The following is an 18,383-nucleotide window of genomic DNA, read 5'->3' as shown; positions in this document are numbered from 1 at the left end:
GTCTCCTTAATCTCTTCAATTTTATATTTTGTCTCATTTCTATATTTGGAGATTTGAGCAAATTTCAAAGTTTGCATCCATGAAAAAAATGAGACGACAATTTCCATTGTACTAGAATTATTCTTCTTAATTAAAACTGACGAGTGAAACTTCTTCTGTTGAACCACTCTTGCAGCCCAGGAATCAATCACACTCGATCGTGGTGAATGATTCTTTCAGTGAGCTGTTGGATTTGGTTTGCTAGTATTGAGAATTTTTGCATCCATGTTCATCAGAGATATTGGCCTATAGTTCTGTTTTTTAGTGGAGTCCTTATTTGGTTTTGCTCTCAGAGTAGTTCTGGCTTCATAGAATGAGTTTAGAAGTTTTCCTTCCTTTCTGTTTTTTTTGGAATGTATTGAAAAGATTGGTATTAACTCTTCTTTAAATGTTTGGTAGAATTCCCCTGGGAAGCCATCAGGCCCTGGACTTTTGTTTGTTGGGAGGTTTTTGATGACTGATTCTATTTCTTTGCTGGTTATCAATCTGTTCAAGTTTTCTGTTTCTTCCTGTTTCAGTTTGGGTAGTTTATATGTTTCTAGGAATTTACCCATTTCTTCCATGTTGTCCACTTTGTTGGCATACAGTTTTCCATAATGTTCTATTATAATTGTTTGCATTTCTGTGGTGAAACTTCCTCTAATCCCCTTTAACACTAGTTTTGTAGCACATATCCAAGTTATGTATTCTACGTCCTCTCTCATTATCTTCTCAGAGACAAAAATAGTGGTATCTGTTATACCAGCAATATAAATTTTATTTTCTCTTAATCTCTTAGATTCTAGTCTGTTCTTAATGTGCTCTTATCCTTCATTTTTCACTGTGCTGCACAGTGATTGCCATTATTCTACACAGATTTTAATATTCCAATTGACCACAGAGCTCCTCTCTATTTTCAGGAATACACGTTTGTAAAGTACTTAAACTGATTCTTGTACTGAAGATAGTTTCAGTCTTCAGTGTCAGATGGAGCAGATCCATTGTCCACATACACTAATCCTCTAGGTTGATAAGTAGTCCCATGCCTGTCGATTAATATTAATTAACCTCCTGGAGAGTGAGCCTAACTTGCCTTAGTATTCTAAGCACAACTTACATTTCACTCACTTTACACTATAGATCTTACTGGCTATTCAAATTCAATTAGCTAGAAATTGCTTTATATTGTTCTGGCTTCCTTATCCTCCTTCAATAAAGTATTCCTGAACTATATACTCCTGAGGGATTTCTGTACAGCGTTGTTCATGGACCAGCTGCCATTCAGCCCTACTGTCCAGAATTGCCAAAATATTAGATATTCAAAGCACTGGAAATTGGGAGTTCTGTTTTCAGATCTGTGTGTTAAGAGCTGCTCATCCATATATGTTTCAGAGGTTGTTGTCCTTTGTAATATTAGAGCTATGCCCATAATTTCCACTTAGAAAAACACTTCTCTTATGATCAGACATCCAGTTACTGCTGAAGTCCAAACATAACCTACATAAAATACAATCACTTGAATAAAACATTAACTATGCTTTCTGTTTTAAGTCCTATATTTGCTTTTCCATCAATAAAATAATTGTATTTTGTCTCTCGTTTGTTAGCCATGAATTTGACTCTGAACATGTCCCCGACCTGACTAAAGAACCTTATGTTCAAGACATCCATTCCGTGGGCTCCCTCTGTAAGCTGTATTTTCGAGAGCTCCCAAACCCTCTGCTCACCTACCAGCTGTATGAGAAATTTTCTGTGAGTACAAGTCACTGCTAATCAAGTTCTCTTTGGAGTTGTGCTGTGATTTTATGTCAAATGTGCAAAGATTGGTTTGGTCATGTAAGAAATAGTTCTGTGACTAAAATACCTCCTTCAAAGAAAACAGAAAACTGTTATTGATAGCTAGTCCATAGTCTTCACTGTTTTCACATGTGCATACATTTAGTTTCTGACTTTGGCCCACTAATCTTATCATCCTCAAATTGGTTACCATAAAGTTTTAAAAAATTATCCTTTAATAGATTTCAATGTCCATACAGTATGGAAACAAAGTTTACTTTCTTGATACTATATAGTTCCTTGTTCAGTAGAGTGAGAACTGAATTGTAAGTGAATAGCTTAAGTTTCTACCAACAAAGCCTACTGGTCTGTTTCTCATTGTGATTGTTGCAGGATGCTGTTTCAGCAGCAACAGATGAAGAAAGGCTGATCAAAATTCATGACGTCATCCAACAACTGCCCCCTCCTCACTACAGGTAAATGACGTGTTGTTGATATCACCCAAGAGTACAAGTCAGTTGATGCGAAGAGTGGTGTTTTTCTTTGGTTTTCTAACTACTAAAACTTCCATGGAGTTCTGTTTAAACTGATGTTTGTTCATACATTTATGTTTGTCTGTGTATCCCAAGGCCTGGCACAGTGCTTGGCATCCAGTAGGCACTTAATAAAAGTTGAATTAATGAACAAAAATAAATGAACAGATTGATAGTTGACTAAACCTGTTTTGGGGGGGGGGTTGTTTTGTTTTTTGTCTTTTGATACCCTGAGAAATACTGGTGTATGATCACAAGTGTGAATACTTGTGATTGCTTGAATCCAAAGTAGGATACAGTGCTGAGTGCCTGTTTACTTCCAACCCTCTTACCTTTTTCAAAAGGTGTCCAAGCTACATAGAACCACAAAACGTAACAGGGGTCTCAGAATTCCTCCTCAGGAGACTCTCAGATGATCTATAAACCTGTGTTTTGTTTTAGGTCTTGTTCTTGTTTATTATTTTTGTTGCCATTGCTACTTTTTAAGACCCAATTTAATTTGTATGTTAGTTTGACTCTAAGAAATAGTTTTGGTCATATCAGAGAAGACCAGAATAAAATTAAAGATGACTGCCATTTAGTGAGAGAAAGAAAACAGTATGAACCATAGGTGATAATATGCAAAAAAGCAAAAGGTAAAATTTTTAAATTTCAGTCATTGACAAAAAGTAAATGCAGTAGATGTTTTAGTAATACACGAATTAACTAATTTAATACTTTTTTTTAAGAATCACATTGGTCATATATGTATTTGAAAACTCAGCACTAAATTTGGCACTCAACACTAAAATTTTTAATCAACATTAAAAATTAGCATATTTTTTTAGTCAGCACTATAGTTGTAAATCATGATAATCAAGAGCCAGAAGGTAACTTGGCCCTGACTCATTGTCCTGTTAACGTAGCCTGTGTTAAGAAGAATGTGAGGGAATTAGAGGTTCTTAACAACCCATTGAAGAGTGAAAAAAAACCCCAACAACACAAAAGAGCTTTTGTGAAAGAAGGTCAAGAAATGAGGTCTTCAACCCTGAAAAAGAAAGCTGAGGAGACAAATCTGATAATACACAGTTATTGAAGAATATTTAAGGAGGAAGACAACTTTTTTTTTTTTGTACTTGCCAGAAAAAGAAACCTAGTGCAATATAATGAATATTAGCTTTGATAGATGGGAGTTTTTATTTGCATGTTCATCACTTCCTATGTGACCTCTCCCAAGCACTAATACCCATGTGTGTGAAAAGAATACTAATAATCCCTTCTTAAGAGGATTTTTTTGATGTTATAATGAGATCCAATGTGCGAATGAGTCTGGCCCTGAGTATTTTTTTTTAATGTAAAACACAGCAAGACAGATGATTAGAATTAGGCCAAGACTTCTTGACTTTGTTTTATAGGAGGTACCATATAAATGTATCTTTTTTCTCTAAATTAAAAAAAAAGATCAACATAATATATATGTACATGGTTTTAAAAAGTCAAATGGTGTGTACAGATGACTATTTTTCACTGTAAAATGAAAAATGCTCCACAACCCCCCTTCCTAATTTCTCCTTGTTCTCTATTTCTGAATAGCATGCGTATGCTCTTATTTCTTGATTTTTCATTTTTAGATAATTATTTTTACCTTCCTTTTGTGGTGAATAAAATTTAGCTCTCTTATCACCCCCACCCCAGTACCACACAAACTCACACTTCCCCTTCTTTCATGTTCAGAGTCTGGTTATGTCAGCATTTGGAGTTAAACCAGTATTCACTGTCTATATTGTAGTGTTACAACCATGTAACTGTTATTCATGACTGCACATAATAGGTACTAGACTTTATTTCCTTTCTGGAATAACTGTGTGTGTGTGTGTGTGTGTGTGTGTGTGTGTGTGTGTAGCAGATGCCCATTTTTGGCTTGCTAAGTTTCTGTTCATCACTAGTTTATCCCTGAAACTCTTTCACAGGACTATAAATGTTCTGTCAGTGTGTTCAGACTTATCAGGCAACGTGTTTGGTGTTTTTTTTTTTTGGTCCCGTGAAAATATCCCTGCTGGAGCCTTATGCCCCACTACTCAGTACCTCAGTCCAGGCTGTTTGCTCTCTAGATGTGCAACACTGTGAACTCTTAACCCTCATTTTGGAAGTTCTATTCATTGCCTCCTGCAGGATCTCTTGTTGTCATCTCCCTTGTTTTTACTCCCTGCTTTGTAGTAGACATCTTTGGAAGCTTCTCCAGGAAAGTCGAACGGGAGGTAAATGTGTTGAGACTTTTATATGAAGATGCTCCTATTCTACTCTTGTATTTGATTGGTAGTTGACTATAGAATGTTAGCCTGTAAATAATTTTTCCCCATAATTTTGATGGTATCACACCATTGTCATCTAAGCAAAAATGCTGCAGCCATATGACATATTTTGTTTTGTTTGTATCCTTTCTGGATGCTTTTGAATTTAGAACCTACCTAGTGTTCAGTTTTCACATTGACCCATCTTGGAGTGGGTTCTTTTTCATTCTTTGCTGTGGACACTTGGTAGGCTTTCTCCATCTGGAAACTTCTGGGAAATTTTCTAGTTATTATTTCCTTGATGGTTCTCATTGCAGTTGAAATCCCATCCCTTTTCTTTATTCTCTTTCTGGGTTTATTGTAGCTCTTGAACTAACTCTTTCATTTTTTCACCTTCCTTTGTCAGTTTCCACATATGGATTTCCTCCATCTCTTGATTTACAAGAAAGTTATTTCCAGGAACAAACTAAACTTTCTTCCTTCCTTCTGTCCTTCCCCTGTACCTTCCTCCTGCCCTTTTTTGTTCTACTTTACAGCATCCTGTTCTTATCTCATGGAAATAATCTCTGCTCTCTAGGAGAATATTACTGGTAATTATAGGTTTTGTTTTGTTTTAAATTGTTCTCTGCTTGTCACAGTATTTGTTCCTTCCTCATTTGGCAGCTTACCCTTATCAAGACTGCAAAATATTCAACAGATTTATGGAAGCAAGAAACAAAAATTCTTTTTTAAAAAATCATGTTTTATAAGTGTGATAGCATTTAACTTCATTATGATTTAAAATAATCTGCCATGAACAGTTATAGAAACACTTATGATTGGCTTTAGGTAAGCTTACAGTTTAAATGATATTTAGTGAAAGTGGTGCAGGGAAAGAAACTATTAAACAAAAAAACTTAATAGTGCTGTAGACACCAATCTGTACATTTTGCAGAGGGAATCGAGAGTACTGGTTAATACTGTGGGTGAATTAAGAGAACATCAGTAATATATATGGACAGTGTGTATTTGTGTGTGTATATATGTATATATGTATACATATATATGAGATATAGTATATGTGTATATATATTTTATGTATGTATACATATATACTGTATACACATGTATACATATATTAGTATAGTATATATACAGCATGTCTAGCATATATATGTGTACATACTAATATATGTATGTATATATACTGTATATATGGTATATGTGAATAATTATGTCAGCAAACTAAAATATATGGTACATAAAATATATAAAACATATATTTAATATAATTAAACACTATTGGCAAGGTGCTATTCTTAGAATACAGTGATAAACAAGATAGAATTCATTACCTCAAGGAACTGAAGTTTTAGAGGGGCTATGTATAGAATAGGCAATACTGTATATATATCCATATAAATATATATAATAGACAGTATATATGTATATATTTCTCATCTGGTAAAGTATGTATGCCTCCTATATTTTTTATTTTTTATATTTTATATAAATAAATCTCCCAACATAAGTTTTATTTATATCCCCTACATATTTATCCCCTGTTGTGTAGTACATTTATGTCACCTGTTATATATAATGTCTCATTATAATGTAGGGACTTTGAAGCCAAACTACCTATATTAGCTATGTGACCTTGTGACCTTGGGCAAGTTCCTTTGCCTCTTAGGCTCACTTTCATTGTGTCTAAAATAGACAATAATAGTACTTTTCTAGTAGGATTATTATGAATATTAAAGGAATAGAACTTAGGACAAGGCCTGTTACATAAGTGCTATTTATATGAGTTAATTACCCTTATTGTTATTATGTATATCTATGCATTTGCTTTTTTATGTTTTATCTATAATGTGTGTATGTGTGTATATGCACTCACATACATATGTATCTTCTGTAGAAGCAAGAAACAAATTATTTTTTAAATCATGTTTAAATAAAGTGTTTATACCATTTAACTTCATTATGAATTAAAATAACCTTGCATAAACTTTACAAAAACACTTAAAATTGGCTTTAGGTAAAGCTTACAATATATATTCATCTATAACTTTTATATATTATGTTTATCTCCTCTAACTATATTCATATTTTTCCTACACAGTATATATTTTCCTTTATTATACAGATATAGATATTTTTCAACAATATAGATATTTCCCTTACTAATTACATATGTAGCTCCCTTAGTTATTTAATCTTCCCTGTTGAACATTATATACTTTTACCTGCTATATATTATATATTGTACATGTATTGTACCATATATCTGTATAGAATATATATCTATATATATTTATATGGATATATATGTATTGTTTGTTTTATAAACACAAGTTCCTTGAGGCCGTGAATTCTGTCTTGTTTATCACTGTATTCTCAGAATAGAACCTTGCTAATAGTAAATGTTCAATAATATATATTGAATATATATATTATATATTTTATGCACCATGTATTTTATAGCTTGCTGATATATGTATACATATATAGAATGTATATCCTAATATTATTTTCTTTATTCCTAATATATATTACCTACAATGCATGCCCACATGTTTTACATATATTTTTTACTATATACATATTTCCCATTCTATATAATATATAATTCCTTGTGATAGATCTCCTGCTATCTAATGTGTTTTTATATTCTAGCATCCTCTACATAATTTGAGTGTTAATCTCCTGTTATGTATTTCTCTCCATCCAGACTTTTTAAGATTTTAACATTCACATTTCCTAATTCCTTAAATTCTTGAAAAACATGATTTTTGATAGTGTTCTCTTATGTTATTTAACCTTTTCCCTAATTTACTTATTTGATATGTTTTATGGTGTTTTTAAGTTTTTAGTTTAATTCCAGTATAGTTAGGCATACAGTGTTATATTAGTTTCAGGTGTACAATATAGCAATTCAACAATTCTGTACCCACTTACTCAGTGCTTGTTGTGATAAGTGTACTCTTCAGTCCCCATCACCTATTTCACTCATCCCCCCACCCACCTCTCTAGTAACCATCAGTTAGTTCTCCATAGTTAAGACCCTCTTTCTTGGTTTGTTTCTCTCTGTTGTTGTTTTTTTTTTTTTCCTTCACTTGTTTATTTTGTTTTATAAATTCCACATTTGAGTGAAATCATGGTATTTGTCTTTCTGACTTATTTTGCTTAGCGTTATACTCTCTAGCTACATCTGTATTGTTCCAAATGACAAGATTTCATTCTTTCTAATGGATGAATAATATTCTTGTGTGTGTGTGTGTCTATATATATACATACCACATCTTGTTTATCCATTCATCTACAGATGGATACTTGTGCTGCTTCCATAATTTGGCTATTATACATAATGCTTCAATAAACATAGGGGTGCATGTATCCCTTTGAATTTGTGTTTTGTATTTTAGGGTCAATATCCAGTAGTTTGATTATTGGATTGTAAGGTAGTTGTATTTTTAACTTTTTGAGGAACCTCCATACAGTTCCACAGTGGCTACACCAGTTTGCATTCCTTGGTGGAATTTTTCCCCCCAATTTTGAACATTACTGTGAGGACCACCCATTTACATGAATCTTTGTGAAAATCTAGATTTTTTTTTTTTTTGGATAAAGACCTGACAGTGGAATTCTTGGAAATCAAAGGGCACTAAAATTTTCTTCCCGATATGCCAAAATTTCTAAGCTGTGAAGATTTATGCAGTGTGTGCTCTGCTGAATACGACAGTGCTCACTCACCTCATGGCACTGCTGACTAAAATTCTCCATTAGCTTTTAAAAACATTTTTACAATTAGATATGTGAATAAAATGGGATCTTTGGTTGTTTTGATTTGCATTTCCTATAAAGTATATTTGTGAAGTACTTTAATATTTCCCTTCCTTCATCTACCCACCACCCAAAATTGTAAGATTTTACATGTTTTCTGAACACATTTCTCAAGCTTCCCACCTGTACATGGTCTCCAGACCAGCCCCACTTCTGTCTGTGTGTCTGCCTTTCCTACTTAAGAATGTTAGGAGGGAACGAAAGTTCCACCTGCGGTTGAAGGAGCAGGGACTTTGGAGCCATGCTGACCTTGATTTGAGACAAGCACTTCTTGTCTTTGTAACCTGGGCACACCTTGGCTCTCTCCTCCATAAAGTGGGGAGTGGCAACACTGTGCTGGGTAGGGCTATTAGGGGAACTTGATGAGATCCCTGTAGAAGCATGTTCAGGGCTCCTGGGTGGCTCAGTCGGTTGAACTCGGCTGACTCTTGATTTCGACTCAGATGATGATCTCATGGTTCCTGAGTTCAAGCCCCGCATGGGTCTCTGCGCTGACAGCAAGGAACCTGCTTGGGATTCTCTGTCTTTCTCTGTATCTCTCTCTCTCTCTCTCTGCCCCTCCCCTATTCACTCTCTCACACTCTCTATCTCAAAATAAATAAATAAAACAGAAAGAAAGAAAGAAAGAAAGAAAGAAAGAAAGAAAGAAAGAAAGAAAGAAAGAAAGAAAGAAAGAAAAGAAAGAAAGAAAGAAAATCTTCAACAGTGCTTCTAGCTGCTAGCCTCTTTCTTCTCAGATTCACATTGGTCTCTTGGGCTCATATGCCAACCACAGTTTAACTTTCATTACTGTTTCATACAACAGTCTTAAACTTCTGTCTCCTATTTATTGTCTTTAATGGCTTCAATCCCTCTACACTGTAGGTAGGGGCACTTTGAGAAATGTAGGTAATACCTCTGTGTGTTTATCTGATCTCACTTGCATCTAAGCTGATCATGTTTTCTTTCCAAAACTGTTCTGCCCTGTTATTTTAATCTCTCTATATATACATAGAATTGTTTAAGTAAAGCAAATAAGATAACCCAGGATATTAGGATTTGGAATAGGCTTTCTCTTCTAAAAGCACATTTTTTATTCAAATATTCTCTGTCCTTGGTGCCCACTGCAATTCTTCTTTTAACTGTTTAGGCTTGTGTAATACTGTTTTGTTTTATAAAAGAAAAGTTTAAGTCCTCTCCTGTTAGCGTGTCTGTTACAAGTAGAATATCATAAGTTCATGATATCATGTGTTGAGAAATTAGCTTTTATGGAGGACTTACTTCACTGGTGTCCTTGAAACTAGATGTCTGATATTGAGGAGGACACCTTTTGGGATGAGCACTGGGTGTTGTATGGAAACCAATTTGACAATAAATTTCATATATTGAAAAAAAAAAGAAACTAGATGTCTGACAGCCAGGAGCAAATATTCCTAAAGATTTTCATTCATTCATTCATTTTTTTATTTTTTAAAAATATGTATTTTTGAGAGCAAGAGAGAGAGACAGAGTGTGACCGGGGGAGGGAGAGAAACACTGAGTCTAAAGCAGGTTCCAGACTCTGAGCTGTCAGCACAGAGCCCAACTCTGGGCTGGAACCCACGAGGAGTGAGATCATGACCTGAGGTGAAGTTGGACGCTTAACTGACAGAGCCACGCAGGCGCCCCTCCTAAAGACTTTTAAAAACTAAGACTGTTTTTTAGAACCAGTCCTGTCAGAAACGTTCATTTCTTACTGCATCTGCCTTACACTGTTTTCTTAGAATTCTGTAGATGTGATTACTGTATGCAGAGTATGTAATTCATAATATTCTTCTGACATTTCTGTGGTAATAATAATATTCAAACCTAAACAGCAACAAAAAAATTTGCTGGAGTTTGTATGGTTTCTTTTTCTATTTTTCTATTGAAATCTTAAAAATTAATTAGCACTTTCAGTCTCTAAACTGCTGCATACTGTTTCTTTTTGTTAATACGTTCTATTGCATTTTCCAGAACGCTGGAGTTCCTGATGAGACACTTGTCTCTTCTAGCTGACTATTGTTCCATCACAAATATGCATGCAAAAAACCTAGCAATTGTTTGGGCTCCAAACCTGCTAAGGTAAGATGCATTTGACTTATGACCTTACGTAGAATTTGTCATCTTAAATGAAAGTGTTCCTTCAGTGTTCCATGAGGACAGTTTTTAAAAGTAAAACCCATGTGCTGTTCTTATGAGCACCTCCTTAAAAGAGGCAAGTGGAGCTTAACCAAGGTGCTAAAAGTATGCTTTCTTCCTCTGTGGTTTACACATTTAAAAAAAATAATGCTCTTTGAGACTGCTATCTTTGGTGTTCTCTGATGGTAATGTTGGTTACCCCCCAGATCGAAACAGATAGAATCTGCCTGCTTCAGTGGGACAGCAGCTTTTATGGAAGTGAGGATTCAGTCTGTGGTGGTTGAATTCATCCTGAATCACGTAGACGTCCTCTTCAGTGGGAAAATCAGTGCTGTCATTCAGGATGGAGCAGGTACGGCTCACACGGATTTTGTTTACTACAAGGAACATGTATCTGTTCTTATAAAGGGATGGAAAACTGCATTTCTTATCTCAGTGTAATAATAAATCTGTCTTTGGTAGAAAGCAGCTAATTTATGTCCACTTCTCAAAATGCATAGCTTAATAGTTATTTTATGTGTACTTAGTGAGTACTACATATTAGACCTATTATGTAAGTTCATGACACATTAAAAAATATGTCATTTATTGATGTATATAAAGATATGCTATGGAGCAGCAAAAGAACAATTTTTTCCAAAACCAAAGAGATCTCACTGATACCCAGTCTTGCTTGGTATCTTTTCAGAAAGGAAAACAGTTAAATTATTTAAGGAATTAAAATATCTATATTTATATATATTTATATGTCATTGTTAACAACCTGCTATGTCACCTTCTTTTCCTCATTCATTAGAATGCCCTATTATTTTTGCCATTTAAAAAACTTAATGAAGAAAATTTAAAACAACACAGATAGGTAGATAGATGGAGACTGATGTACAGACACTCACACATATTTATATTTTTTTATCTATGCCAAAAATCTTTACTCTTTTCATTGCTTTTCTTTCTTTCCAAAGCTTCTCTGTCGAGACCCAAGTCCCTGCTGGTTTCCTCTCCATCCACCAAGCTGCTGACATTGGAGGAAGCCCAGGCACGAACGCAAGCTCAGGTCACTTCTCCAATTGTGACTGAAAATAAATATATTGAAGTAGGAGAAGGACCCGCTGCGCTTCAGGGAAAGTTTCATACCATAATTGAGTTTCCACTTGAAAGGTAAAATTCATTGAATCCTCTTTAATAATGTGATTTTCATGGCCAAATGTTCTTCTTTTTTTAACTTTTGTATTTTAGTATTATTGTATTGATGTTGAGCTAGTCCCAGAAAAACCCATTCATTTGATTACAGATGATATTTCATAGGGAATGACACAAATGATTCTCAAAAAGCATGACAACATCATGTCATTTTAAAGAAGATGAAAGCTAATCATAGACGGTGAACTGTTAGGAAAAGTAATACACTTCTACTATGTAGGGTTTGATTTTCTCTCTGAGATACTTATTTAGACATAAACTGGATTGGAACAGATTACTCAGGAAATAATGGATGGATAATGACTTGTTTGACATTAAGTTTAGAATAGGCAGAACTTCTCATAGTGTGACCTCCCAACCAGCATGAAGAGATGAATGCATAATATTCCTCTGTGTGTGTGTGTGAGTGTGTGTGTGTGTGTGTGTGTACACACCGCATCTTCTTTATGCATTCATCCCTTGATGGACACTTGGGCTGCTTCCACATCTTGGCTATTATAAATAATGCTGCAGTAAACCTAAGAGTGCACATGTCTTTCAAATTAGTGTTTTTGTTTTCTTTGGGTAAGTATCCAGAGGTGGAATTACTAGATCATATGGTGCTTCTATTTTTAATTTTTTGAGGAACCCTCATACCATTTCCCGTAATGGCTGCACTAATTTATATTCCCACCAGCAGTGCAATGAGGGGTCCCTTTTCTCCACTGCCTTGCCAACACTGGTCATTTCTTCTCTTTTTGACACTCGCCATTCTGACTGGTATGAGGTTGTATCTCACTGTGCTTTTGATTTGCATTTCTCTGGTGATGAGTGATGTTGAGCATCTTTTCAAGTGTCTGTTGGCCATCTGGATGTCTTTTGGAGGGAAAGGTCTTTTCAGGTCCTCTGCCTATTTTTTAATTGGATTGTCTTTTGGGTGTTGAGTTGTAGGATTTTGAAATATATTTTGAATGTTAATGCCTTATTGGATATATCATTTGCAAATATCTTCTCCCATTTAGTAGGTTATCTTTTTGTCTTGTTGATGGTTTCCTTCACTGACCAAGTTTTTAAGTTTGATGTGGTCTCAACTGCTTATTTTTGCTGTTGACGCCCTTGCCTGAGGAAATACTCAGAAAAGTACTGTTCAGGCTGATGTCCAGGAGATAACTGCCTATATTTTCTTCTAGGAGTTTTATGGCTTCAGGCCATACATTTAGATCTTTAATCTATTTTGAGTTTATTTTTGTGTGTGGTGATAGAAAATGGTCTAGTTACAGTCTTTCACATGTAGTTGTCCAGTTTTCCCAGCACCATTTGTTGAAGAGACTGTCATTTCTCCATTGTGCTTCTTGCCACCTTTGTCATGGATGAATTGACTGTATATGCATAAATTTCTTTCTGGGCTGTCTGCTGTCCTCTTGAACTGTGTGTTGCTTTTGGTGCCAGTATACCGTACAATTTTGATATCAGGGACTGTGATACCTCCAGCTCTGTTCTTCCTCAAGATTGCTGTGGCTGATCAGGGTCTTTTGTGGTTCCTTACAAAGTTTAGGATTTTTTTTTTGTTCTTGTGTGATGAATACTATTGGTATTTTGATCGGGATTATGTTAAATCTGTAGTTTGCTTTAGGTAGTATACACATTTTAACAGCATTAATTCTTCCAATCATAAGCATGGTGTGTCTTCTCATTTGTTGGTGTCATCTTTAATTTTTTTCACTAACATCTTATAATTTCCAAAGTATAGGTGTTTCACGTCCTTGGTAAATTTATTCCTAGGCATTCTATTCTTTTTGATGCAACCATCTTTTTGATGTTTTTTTTTAAATTTATTTTTCTGCCAGTTTGTTACTAATGTAAAAAAAAAACAGCTGAAGATTTCTGTATATTAATTTTGTATCTGCAACTTCCTGAATTCATTCATTAGTTCTACTAGTTTTTTGGTGGAATCTAGGGTTTTCTATGTATGGTATCATTTCATCTGCAAACAATGACAGTTTTACTTCTTCCTTGCCAATTTGGATGCCTGCCTGCCTCTCCTGTCTGTCTGTATTTCTCTCTCTCTCTCTTTCTCTTTCTTTTTCTCTTTTTTTCTCTCTCTCTCTTTCTCTCTTCTTTCTTTCTCTCTTTCTCTCCTTCTTCCTTTCCTTCCTTTTCCCCTTCCTTTCCTTTCCTTCTTGTGTGAGTGCTTATAGCTAGCACTTCCAGTACTGTGTTGAATAAAAGTGGTAAGTGCATCCTTGTCTTGTTCCTGATCTTACAGGAGAAACTTTCAGCTTTTCACCATCAAGTGTGATGTTATCTGTGGGTTTGCTGTGTATGGCCTTTGTTATGATGATATATGTTCCCTCCAAACCCACTTTCTTGAGAGTTATTATCATGAACAGATGTTGAGTTTTGTCACATGTTTTTGGTGCATCTGTTGAGATGTGCATGTGATTTTTATTCTTCATTTTGTTAATGTGGTCTATCTTGATTGATTTGCAGCTGAGTCATCCTCTCATTGCTGAAATAAATCTCACTTTATCTTGCTCATTGATCCTTTTAATGTGTTGTTGAACTCAATTTGCTAATATTTTGTTGAGGATTTTTGCTTCTGTGGTCATCAGGGATATTGGTCTATGATTTTCTTTTTTTTTTTTTTTTTGCAGTGTCTTCACCTGGTTTTATGGTAGTGCTGGCCTTGTAGAATAGATTTGGAAACATTTCCTCATTTATTTGTTTGGAATAGTTGGAGAAGGATAGGTAGTTTTTTATTTTCTGTCTGGATGGATCTATTCATTAATGTAAGTAGAGTGTTAGAAGTCCATGACTGTTATTGTATTACTGTCATTTTCTCCCTTTATGTTTATTAATATTTGCTTTGTGTATTTAGGTACTTTTGTGTTGGTTGCATAGATACTTACAATTGTTATAGGTCTGAGTTGGATTGATTCCTTTATTATTATGGAATGCCCTCTTTGTCTCCTGTTACAGTCTTTGTTTTAAAGTATGTTTTTTTATGTAAATTTTGCTACCCCAACTTTTTTTTTTCACTTCCATTTGCATGGGATATCTTTCTCCATTTTTTTCACTTTCCGTCTGTTTGTTGTAACATGTGAAGTGACTGTCTTGTAGGCAGCACACAAATAGATCTTTTTTTTTTTTTTTTTTTTTTATCCATTCAATAACCCTTTGTCTTTTGACTGGAGCATTTAGTCTATTTACGTTTAAAGCAGTTATTGGTAGGTGGTACTTATTGCCATTTTGTTCATTGTTTTCTGGTTATTTTCTTAGTTCTTTGTTTCTTTCTTTTTCTCTTGCTCTCTTTCCTTGTGATTTAATGACTCTTCAATGTTGTGCTTGGATTCCTTTCTCTTTTGTGTGTGTTCATCTATTATGGGATCTTGGTTTGTAGGTTTGAGGTTCATATATAATACCCTATGTATATAGCAGTTTATATTGAGTGGATGGTCACTTAAGTTAAAACACCACATTTTTACTCCTTCCTCTACATTTTATGTATATGACATCATATTTTACATCTTTCTATTTGTGAGTCTCTTAACTAATTTTTTGAGTATACTTGATTTTGCTACTTTTTTCTTTCAACCTTCACACTAGCTTTATAAATGATTGATCTTTATGTTTGCTTTTACCTGTGAAATTTTTTCCTTTAATCATTTCTGTTCTAGTTATGGCCTTTTCTACTTAAAAAAAAAGTCTTTGTATCATTTCTTGTATGGCTAGTTTTGTGGGGAACTTCTTTAACTTTTGTTTGTCTGGGAAAGTCTATCTCTTCTGAATGAGCCTTGTCAGGTAGAGTGTTCTTGGCTGTAGATTTTTTCCTTTCAGCACTCTGAATATGTCATTTCACTTCTTTCTGGCCTGAAAAATGTCTGCTAAAAAATCAGCTGATAGCCTTATGGGGTTTCCCTTGTATGTAACTATTTGTTTTTCTGTTGCTGCTTTTAAGATTCTCTCCTTATCTTTAATTTTTCCTATTTTAACTATTATGTGGCTTTGTGCGGACCACCTTGGGTTCATCTTCTGGGAGGCTGTTGTGCCTCCTGGACCTGGATGTGTGTTTTATTCCCTGCGTTAGGGAAGTTTTCAGCTATTACTTCTTCAAATACGTTTTCTGCCCCCCTGCTTTTCTCCTTTTGGGACCCCCATAATGCAAATGTTAAGATGCTTGATGTTTTCTAGAGGCCCTTTTGCCTACTATCATTTTAAAAATTTTTTTCTTTTTGCTGTTCAGCTTATGTGGTTTCTGCCTCCCTGTCTTCCAAATTGCTGATCCATTCTTCTGCGTCCTCTGATCTGCTGTTGATCCCCTCGAGCGTATTTTTCATTTCAGTTATTTTGTTTTTTCAGCATTTTTGGTTCTCTTTTCAATTTTTTATCTCTTTGTTGCAGTTCTCACTGACTTCATCCACTCTTCTTCAAAGTCCAGTGAGCATCTGTGACCATTACTTTGCATTGTTTATTAGGTAGATTACTTATCTCTGTTTTGTTTAGTTCTTTTTCTGAGGTTTTGTCCTGTTACCCCATTTGGAACATATTTCTCTGTCTCCTCATTTTTCTTTCTCTGTATTGGGTAGTCAGCTCTGTCTCCTGGTCCTAAGGTAAGGTCCTTACGTTAAGGTCCTAAGCGTTATTAGAAGGCGTCTTGTGGAGCCCAGTATTGCAGTCCCTCCTGGTCACCAGAACCAGGTGCTCCTGGGGTGTCCCCTCTGTGGGTTGTGTGTGCTCTGCTGTTGTGAGTGGGTGGGGACTGCTGTGGATGTGCTGGTGGCCGGGGCTGGCCCTCAGTCCAGCTGCCTACAGTGACCAGCCATGACCACTGTGGGCACAGTGGTGGGCACAGCTGGACTTCAGTGTGGTAGTCTGAGAGGCCTGGCTGTAGCTGCTGTGGGAATGCTTAGTGAGGGGCCGACCTTTGGTGCAGCTGGTTAAGAGGCCTCTGTAGCTACTGCCGGTGTGCTGGTGGCCAGGGTGGCTCCCTCCCTCCCTGGGGCAGGAATTGCTTTGGATTTGGATGGGCCCCATCCTGACCAAGGCTGCCTGCTAGGTGCGGCAGGAGCCACTTTGGAGGAGTGCCAGCAGGAACAGGTGAGTTGGGTGGGACTAGTCTGAAGGGAATACTGGGCATAGTGTTAGCAAGGTAGATGGATAGTGTCAGAACTGGCTCCTGCCAGTGCTGGGCCAGCAAGACTGAAGGAGGGAAGAAAAAAAAAAAAGATGCCTACCAGCATTTTCCATAATTTCTTCAAACATTTCTTTCTAGAATAGTAGTCAAGAGAGTAGATACTGGGTTCCAACCCTGCCTCCATTATTTACTAGTTTTATAGCATTAAGGAAGTTACTTAAAATTAGTGTCATAGTTTCCTCAGCCTTACAGTGAGAATATTAGTACCTTCCTCATATGGTTATTTTTAATTTAGATGAGCTATTACATATAAGGCAGTTAGCACAGTGCCTGCCATTCAATATATGCTAGTTATCATTTGTAATACTTTTCTTTTTGGTGTATTTTTTTTTCTAATTTTTAAAAAATGTTTATTTATTTTTGAGAGAGAGGGAGAAGAGTGAGACAGAACATAAGTGGGGGGAGGGGCGCAGAGAGAGAGGGAGACACAGAATCTAAACCAGGCTCTAGGCTCTGAGTAGTCAGCACAGAGCCCGATGCGGGGCTCAAACTCATGAGCCATGAAATCATGACCTGAGCCGAAGTTGGACACTTAACCAACTGAGCCACCCAGGCGCCCCTCTTTTTGGTTGAATTCTATTTACTTACATCTAAAATAATTTTCTTAACTCTTTTATTTTTAGAGTTTTAATAATTCCTACTTCCAAATATTTCTTATTCTCAACTTATTTCACTTACTGTGAGGTTAGATCTAAATAGAAAAACCTGTATAAAAATTACCTTTGTGACTAGTTACTAATATTAAAATCGAGGGGCACCTGGTTGGCTCAGTCAGTTAAGTGTCTAGCTCTTGATTTCGGCTTAGGTCGTGATCTTAGGGTTGTGGGATCAAGCCCCACATCAGGCTTTGCACTAGAGTGGAGCCTGCTTGAGAGTCTCTCTCTCTCCCCCTCTGCCCCTACCCCTGACTTGTGGTCTCTCTCTCCCTCTCTCTCTCTGTCTCCCCCTCTCTGTCTCCCTCTCCCTCTCTCTCTCTCTCTCTCTTTCTCTCTCTCTCTCCAAAATAAAAAACAAATCTATACATTTTATTTCCATTTCATGCTTTAGCTGCACAGTTTAGGTGCACATACACATATGTATGTGTATGTTTTCAGCTGTGCCTCTCTAGGCTCTTTGGTTCTTTCCATCATTTGTACATTTCCTGTAAGTAAGGATAGCCCCTGGGATATCTTAACACAGGTTATTTTCTCTCTTACAGGAGGAGGCCTCAAAATAAAATGAAAAAATCTCCCGTGGGCAGCTGGCGTTCCTTTTTCAACTTGGGGAAATCATCATCTGTTTCTAAGCGGAAGTTGCAGCGGAATGAGAGTGAGCCTTCTGAGATGAAAGCCATGGCTCTGAAAGGTTGGTGCTCTCCTGCCCTTCCTGTACTCTGCTGCCGGGACAGCAGCCCACACGGCCGCTCCGCACTGCCCGTCCCGTGGCACCCTCTGGGTCTGTAGTCAGTGTATA

General features: G+C 36.1%; 1 protein-coding gene across 6 annotated transcripts in view; it reads left to right on the top strand.

Moving 5' to 3' along the window:
• The window catches only part of ARHGAP32 (Rho GTPase activating protein 32), a 300,175-nt gene that overhangs the window by 266,885 nt on the left and 14,907 nt on the right, over positions 1-18,383 (top strand). For all 6 annotated transcript variants that reach the window (XM_058687307.1, XM_058687308.1, XM_058687303.1 and 3 more), the window contains 6 exons: positions 1,626-1,770; positions 2,188-2,270; positions 10,394-10,501; positions 10,765-10,910; positions 11,521-11,716; positions 18,130-18,275. In XM_058687307.1, coding sequence (XP_058543290.1) covers positions 1,626-1,770; positions 2,188-2,270; positions 10,394-10,501; positions 10,765-10,910; positions 11,521-11,716; positions 18,130-18,275 — 824 coding nt within the window. The remainder of the gene's footprint in view (positions 1-1,625; positions 1,771-2,187; positions 2,271-10,393; positions 10,502-10,764; positions 10,911-11,520; positions 11,717-18,129; positions 18,276-18,383) is intronic.

The sequence above is a fragment of the Neofelis nebulosa genome, chromosome 10 (assembly GCF_028018385.1).
Source record: "Neofelis nebulosa isolate mNeoNeb1 chromosome 10, mNeoNeb1.pri, whole genome shotgun sequence".
Taxonomy (NCBI): Eukaryota; Metazoa; Chordata; class Mammalia; order Carnivora; family Felidae; genus Neofelis; species Neofelis nebulosa.
Note: the sequence above shows the minus strand (reverse complement) of the source record. Positions and strands in the feature narration are given on the sequence as shown.